Source organism: Halictus rubicundus, unplaced genomic scaffold, assembly GCF_050948215.1.
Source record: "Halictus rubicundus isolate RS-2024b unplaced genomic scaffold, iyHalRubi1_principal scaffold0464, whole genome shotgun sequence".
In the NCBI taxonomy this organism is placed as follows: domain Eukaryota; kingdom Metazoa; phylum Arthropoda; class Insecta; order Hymenoptera; family Halictidae; genus Halictus; species Halictus rubicundus.
In genome coordinates, this window is record NW_027489005.1 from 131,383 (window position 1) to 138,992 (window position 7,610).

Genomic DNA, 7,610 nt, shown 5'->3' on the forward strand with positions numbered 1-7,610 from the left:
ACAGCTTAGAAATGTATGCAAATTTGACTATTTTTTCAAAGTAACAAAAACAGTTCTCTGTAATTAAATATTAGAATATTTTCCAAATACCACGACATGTAATCCTTTACTTACCACTAGACGATCAAAAGCCATATTTTCATTTTGTTCAGGACTCCAACGTTCAAAATTGCCGGTAATCGGGTGCGAGTTTACATATCGATCACGCGCTTCGATCGATAGCGCCGCGTTACGATTACAAACGTTCCTGCCGTTGTCCTTTGTCTTCTTGATCCAGACAGCGAACGATCAACACGTATATTATCTCCGCGCCTATCGCATTCTTGTAACCGTCTCGCGCAAAACCTTTCGGATTCGACGCTTATCGCTACCGTGCCTATCGCGGGATTATCGTCTCCGTAGTGAACGTCTGGTATCGTGAAATAAAAAAGGGTTCTTTTTCGTGACCGAACAAGTGGTAACTCTTTAAATCCCGTATACCGCTGTATATCCTTGACAGGATAGTTCCACTATCCAAATCAACCTCGCTGCACGAGAAAACATTGGTCCTTCGAGCCGGATTACAGTGAGTTTCGGTGAAGAAACATTTGTGAGGTGAAAAAGATCTTGTTCGGCAATTTGACGACGGTTGAGTGATCCGTTGGACATTCAAAGTTGAAGGACAAAAGGACTAGTCGGTCTGTAACAGTTCACAATGGGTGACCTCAAGACGCTTCTTCAACACCAAATCGATGCCGCTCGTATTGTCGAACGTACCCTTGACAATTTCAAGAAGATCGGCAAAGCAAAATTAACGGTAGCAACCGTTAAGAATCGAATCGCAAGACTTAGCGAATCTTTTGCCGAGTGCCAACGTCTGCACAAGCAGCTCTCTGCCGTTGCCACGGACGCGGAGCGTTCCACCGTGGGTTACTTCACCCAGGATCGATTCATGGCCGTGCACGAGATTTACATGGAAACATCGGACTACATGGCGGAAACTCTTTCTCGTCTCGCAGCTGCCGACTCATCTGGTACTGACTCGACGCCGTCGCCAGCAGGACCTGTCTCGCAACCTGATGACGACAAGAGTCGAATGCCAACGCTCAATCTGCCGACATTCTCTGGAGCCTTCAGGGAGTGGGAAACCTTCCGCGATCGCTTTACAGCGATGGTCATCTCTCGTAAAGGTCTGTCAAACGTATCTCGTTTCGAATATTTGTTAGCGTGTTTGCAAGGCGCGGCAAGTGATCTCGTCGAGAACATCGCGATAACCGATGCGGGCTTCGCGATCGCGTGGGACCTCCTGGTAGAGTGTTTTGAAAACAAGCGGCTGTTAGTGACAACGCATTTAGAAACTCTGTACGACCTTCCACAAGTTCATTCCGAGTCTGCCGATCAGCTGCGAAGCCTTCGCGACAAAGCCAACAAGGCGATAAAAGCCCTGCAGAATCTCGATCGTCCCGTCGAACATTGGGGCGACTTACTCGTTTTCTTCGTAACAACGAAATTAGATTCCGAGTCGCGGAAGGCTTGGGAGTTGAAACTCGGCGATAACACAGATTGTCCGACATTTGAAACGCTTAATACATTTCTAAAATCGCGAATACGCGCGTTACAAACAATTAAGCCGTCCCCGTCGGGAGCGGCCTCTCGGATCGCGGACTCGGCAGCAACCAAATCGAGTCGTGTTCGTGCGACTTCGTTACACGGTGCTGCTGCCGTCAAGAGCCCGTGCGAGTTATGCAAAGCGAATCACATACTCGGACAATGCGCGTTATTTAAAAGTAAATCTGTCGAACAACGGGTCGAGTTCGCGAAAGGGACAAACCGGTGCATGAACTGTTTGAGTCCGTACCATTCGACGAAAAAATGTACGAGTTCATATAACTGTTCCATTTGTAAAAGGCGTCATCACACCTTGTTACATGTCAACAACGCGACTGCGTCATCAACCGGTACCGCGTCATCGAATAACTCTACGTTAACGACCGAGAATGTCACATCGCTGCTCACGTCTTGTTCTGTTCCGCGCGTGACTGCCACACAGCAAGTCTTGCTCGCGACTGCATGGGTCGAACTGCGGTCACCGTCTGGCCGTTCAGAGAAAATTCGCGCGTTACTCGATCAAGGCTCGGTCATTTCTATAATTGCCGAGAATTTAACACAACGACTCCGACTACCGCGTTCGCGTGTTTCAGTCAGCATTACCGGAATCGGCAATAACGCGGTTGCTTGTCGCTCATCGACAACATTTACCGTAGCATCGTGTAAAACGGACTCCGTATACTCCATGAGCGCTTACGTACTACGTTCATTGTCGAACTATCTGCCACATCAAGTGTCGACAGGCGTCAGGCTCTCTCATATTCGCGATCTGGAATTGGCGGACGACAATCCCTTTGACTCGGCTCCAATCGAACTAATTATCGGTGCGGATCAGTACGGGTTGCTTCTTTTAGAAGGTTTGCGAAAGGGCCCGGTGAACGAGCCGACGGCTCAAAACACCACGTTAGGCTGGATCCTTTCCGGTCCCGTTCCATCTTTCGCATCCAATGCTCCTACTTCCGTTGCCAGCTTCCACTGCAACGTTTCGGGGAATCTCGATGCCGAACTTCGACGATTTTGGGAAGTCGAGGAGTTACCGTTCGTCACGCGTCTTTCTCCTGCTGAACAAAAGTGCGAGGAACATTTTCAACGCACGCATACTCGGGCTCCAAATGGACAGTATATCGTTCGCTTGCCTTTTATCGAAGGACCTCCCATCGATATTGGCCCTTCACTCTCCGCGGCGAACACCATGTTCCTAAGACAGGAAAATCGGTTGCAACGAAACGCGGAGCATTCAGCAGAATACGCTCAGTTCCTACGTGAGTACGAGGCCCTCGGTCATATGGCCGAAGTCACCGACACGCAAACGGTTCCGTCACTTCAAACCGTGTACATACCGCATCACGCGGTTATTCGGGAACACAGCGCTACAACACGGCTTCGTGTCGTTTTCAACGCATCCTCGAAAACGGGAAACGGGACATCACTCAACGACCACTTATTGATCGGTCCCAAATTACAAACGGACTTAGCCGCTGTAATTCTTCGATGGCGCCGCTATCGATACGTCTTTATCGCCGACATTGCTAAAATGTACCGGCAGATCTTGGTCGACCACAAGGACGTTGACTATCAACGGATTTTGTGGCGATCGTCTCCCTCAGAACCATTGCGGCATTATCGGCTCTTGACCGTTACGTACGGTACCGGTCCAGCTCCTTATCTTGCTTTACGGGTCCTCCAACAACTCGCTAAGGACGAAGGGTCGAAATATCCTCTCGCGCAGCTGGTTCTTCGCGACCAAATCTATGTGGACGACTGCGTCTTCGGCGCGGACGATCCACGGCTAGCACGTAAAACACGTGACCACGTAACTGCCCTGTTGCAAGAGGGTGGCTTTAAATTGCGCAAATGGGCTAGTAATTGCCCTGCATTCATTGCCGATATCGATCCCTCAGATCATGGTCTTGCTGCCAGCAAACCATTGTTACCAGATGACAATTTAAAGGTCCTTGGTATCAACTGGAACCCCGGGAACGACTCATTTCGTTTCGACATCGGAATTCAAAACGTCATTCCGGCAACAAAACGGGAAATTCTTTCGACAATCGCTCGATTCTACGACCCGCTGGGATGGGCCGCTCCCGTTGTTATCGTGGCAAAAATTCTGATGCAACGCCTCTGGTTGCAGAAGTGTGATTGGGATGAGACCATCCCGACCGAGTTCCGCGAAACGTGGACCACGTATTGCACACAACTTCCCCTGCTCCGATCTATCGTTCTCCCTCGGTGGACAGGACACGGGTTAAACGTTTTAAAAACAGAACTGCATGGCTTCGCCGATGCCTCGCAAAACGCCTACGCCGCAGTTGTTTACTCTCGCGTTACAACTAACAACGGTGAGATTCTAGTCTCTCTTCTCGCTGCAAAGTCTAAAGTGGCTCCGCTCAAATCCTTCACCATTCCGCGCCTTGAGCTATGCGGAGTTGTACTCCTTTCTCGTCTAATGTCGTTCATAAGAACTTCGTTCGAGGACTCTGCGTGCGAGATGCACGGCTGGACCGATTCCACGATTACTCTCGCATGGATAAGTCAACCCGCGTCTCGTTGGAAAACGTTTGTCGCGAATCGAGTCGCGAACATTCAGGAACTAGTGCCAAAATGTCAGTGGCACCATGTTATATCGGAAGACAATCCTGCCGACTGCGCCTCTCGCGGAATCCACGTCCCTCAGTTTGTGAACCATAGCCTATGGTGGCACGGCCCGAGGTGGCTCAAATCGCCATCTACCTCGTGGCCTTGCGAGACCACTCCGCTCAAGGCAACGACGGAGGAACGGATACCGGTCGCTCTTCACGCAGTCACTGTACCAGAACCGTGGGATCTAGCTACACGATTCTCGAGTTGGCCCAAGCTTCTCCGCGTGACTGCGTATATTTTGCGCTTTATCAAAAGACTACAGTCATACCGTAACCCGTCCGAATCGTCAATCTCGGCCACGGAAGGTCACTCGGAAAATTGTCCAAATCCAAGCGCGCTGCTTCCGATAGAAATTCGACAAGCGCGCACGTATTGGCTGAAACATATTCAACAAACGGTACTTCCGGTTGAATTTCAGCGGTTATACGGTAAGCATCCGCTCCCGCGACAAAGTCCAGTGCTCTCTTTAAACCCGTATCTCGATTCGGAGGGACTGATTCGCGTTGGCGGGCGCCTTCGAAATTCGGCATTACCCGAGGAAACCAAACATCCGATTATCCTTGCCTCGCATCCTCTCGTTTCGCTGCTCATCAGCCATCTGCACCGTAGTTTGCTACACGCAGGCCCTCAACTAACGCTAGCGAAGTTGCGACAAGAATTCTGGCTCCTACGGGCACGTCCTACTGTTCGCCAAGTTTTATACAAGTGCGTGATCTGCGCGCGACAGCGTGCGACAATTCCGTTCGAATTGATGGGAGAGCTTCCGGCGATACGCGTTACCCGCTCAGAAAGAGCATTCTTACACTGTGGCGTGGACTACGCGGGCCCCATCGCAGTCCGAACGACTCCCGGTCGCGGACATAAATCGACAAAGGCGTATATCGCACTTTTTATATGTATGGCGACGCGTGCGGTACACCTCGAATTAGTAGGATCCTATACAACGGATGCGTTCCTAGCGTGCTACGATCGGTTCATCTCGCGTCGCGGTTTACCGGTCGCCATCTATAGCGATAATGGAACCACGTTCCAGGGTGCCGACAAAGAACTGACCACGGCCTTTCGATCCGCCACGCGCGACCCGAATCTCCTTAACAAACTCGCGAGCGATCAGGTAGCATGGCACTTCATTCCTCCCTCCGCTCCGCATTTCGGCGGACTGTGGGAAGCCGGAATTCGAAGCATGAAACACCATTTTAAACGAGTCGTCGGTTCGCACACTCTGACGTTCGAAGAGATGACTACCGTATTATGTCAGATCGAAGTTTGCATGAACTCCCGTCCGATTGCTCCGAGGTCGGAAAATATCGACGATTATACAGCGCTGACCCCGGGTCACTTTCTTATCGGCACGGCGATCACTACTATTCCTACCGTAACTCTGCTCGATGTAAACGATTCGCGCTTGACTCGTTGGCAGCTCTTAAAGAAACTGTACGAAAGTGTTTGGAAAGCGTGGTCGAATGACTATATTCACTCGTTGCAACAACGCACGAAATGGCGCACCGCGAGTCACCTCGCAAAGGTTGGTCGTATCGTCCTTCTCCGAAACGCCCTTGCACCTCCGTGTAAGTGGGAACTTGCGCGGATAATCAAATGTCATCCCGGAGAGGATAACATTATTCGCGTCGTAACAATTAAGACTGCCAACTCGGAGTACAAACGGCCGATCGTCAAACTGTGTTTCCTCCCCGTTGATATCAACGAAACTGATACCCTCGATGCAAAAAACGCGGACGAGACACAGCCCCAAAACAAACAACCGCTCCGTCACGGCGGGCGGTCATAAAATGTACAAAATAGGCTAAGACGCGCTACGTAAAGTGTAATTCTCGAGCGTACGCATTTCGCCACGAGGTTCAGCGAAACCTTTTCGTTGTACCTCCCTCCTTTTGTAATCGGATACAACTATCCGAGGCGGGCGGTATGTTCAGGACTCCAACGTTCAAAATTGCCGGTAATCGGGTGCGAGTTTACATATCGATCACGCGCTTCGATCGATAGCGCCGCGTTACGATTACAAACGTTCCTGCCGTTGTCCTTCGTCTTCTTGATCCAGACAGCGAACGATCAACACGTATATTATCTCCGCGCCTATCGCATTCTTGTAACCGTCTCGCGCAAAACCTTTCGGATTCGACGCTTATCACTACCGTGCCTATCGCGGGATTATCGTCTCCGTAGTGAACGTCTGGTATCGTGAAATAAAAAAGGGTTCTTTTTCGTGACCGAACAAGTGGTAACTCTTTAAATCCCGTATACCGCTGTATATCCTTGACAGGATAGTTCCACTATCCAAATCAACCTCGCTGCACGAGAAAACAACTATTATTCATGCACACACCTCGGTCTCTCTTTTTTTATTATGAAATAAATGTTTACAACAGAGTCAATAAATTCATGTGTAAAGCTAAATTAAACCAAAAATGAAATGATTCAAAATTTCAAAGGTCTAGAACTACGATTCATAAGTGTCTATATATAGACTATAGTTTTATTTGATCCTTGCTTTGTCATTGGGCGATACAACCACATACATTGCAACGCGCGCGCCAGTCTTTGACTGCTCTGTCCTCGTTACAGCATTCGAACGCGCCTCCGGAAATTATTCGAAGTCAAATAAACCGCCGAAAAAGACAGATGAAAATGGACATGTGGCAGCCTGGGCATCGCGCAGCGACGAGCACGCCGACGAACCGCCAACATACATTGTATACGCGGCGGCGCGGCGACGGTCCATGGGAAGCGGCAGAGAAACAAGCGAAGATCGGTTCCGAAGGCGGTCGAAGGAATGCCATCGAACATTCGCTCGCGAGCGTCGGCCAGTGTTCACTTCAGAGCAGCCATTCGTGTCAGTGCCGTGTGTTGTAAGTAAGTACGTATTATGGCGATTAGGTTTGGAGTATACGTTTTGATTAGTTTTCCCGAAAACAGGCCATTTGTCCGCACAGTACGGCGGTCTCTTTATTTTCCGAGATATTTGCAAAAACTGTCTATTTTGATGTAAACTTCTGCCTATTTTGAATGACCGAATTTGTTCTTTAGGGCGCGGGAGGGTTCTTTGGTTAAAATGTACAAGGAGATTTTTATTATCCACCCTATGAAATTATCGAGTCGATGTTCTCCCATTTTGCAATCAAATTCACAGAAGTTATTTATTCATGATCACTATAAGGCCTCAACTGCCCCGATTGATGCTTCTCGCGGCCTATTTATCCTTCCCACCGCCCACTTCCACTCGCGAGCAGCCGGCTCGTCGCGGCGGCCACCTCGCGGCCGCGACGGGAGGCTGTGCTCGGCCGCGGTCTCGGCGCGCTCGCTGGGAGTGTGGCGGTGGAAGGTGCGGTGTTAGGCGGGGAAGTCGCGGGCCTTCTATATCC

At 50.0% G+C, this 7,610-nt stretch overlaps 1 protein-coding gene across 1 annotated transcript; it reads left to right on the top strand.

Annotated features, from left to right (window-relative positions):
• Positions 1–694: 694 nt before the first annotated feature.
• On the top strand, positions 695–4,943 carry LOC143364324 (uncharacterized). The gene is made up of 3 exons (XM_076804736.1): positions 695–3,774; positions 4,051–4,396; positions 4,872–4,943. The coding sequence occupies exons 1-3, from the start codon at positions 695–697 to the stop codon at positions 4,941–4,943; spliced, it is 3,498 nt and encodes a 1,165-aa protein (XP_076660851.1).
• Positions 4,944–7,610: the final 2,667 nt, after the last annotated feature.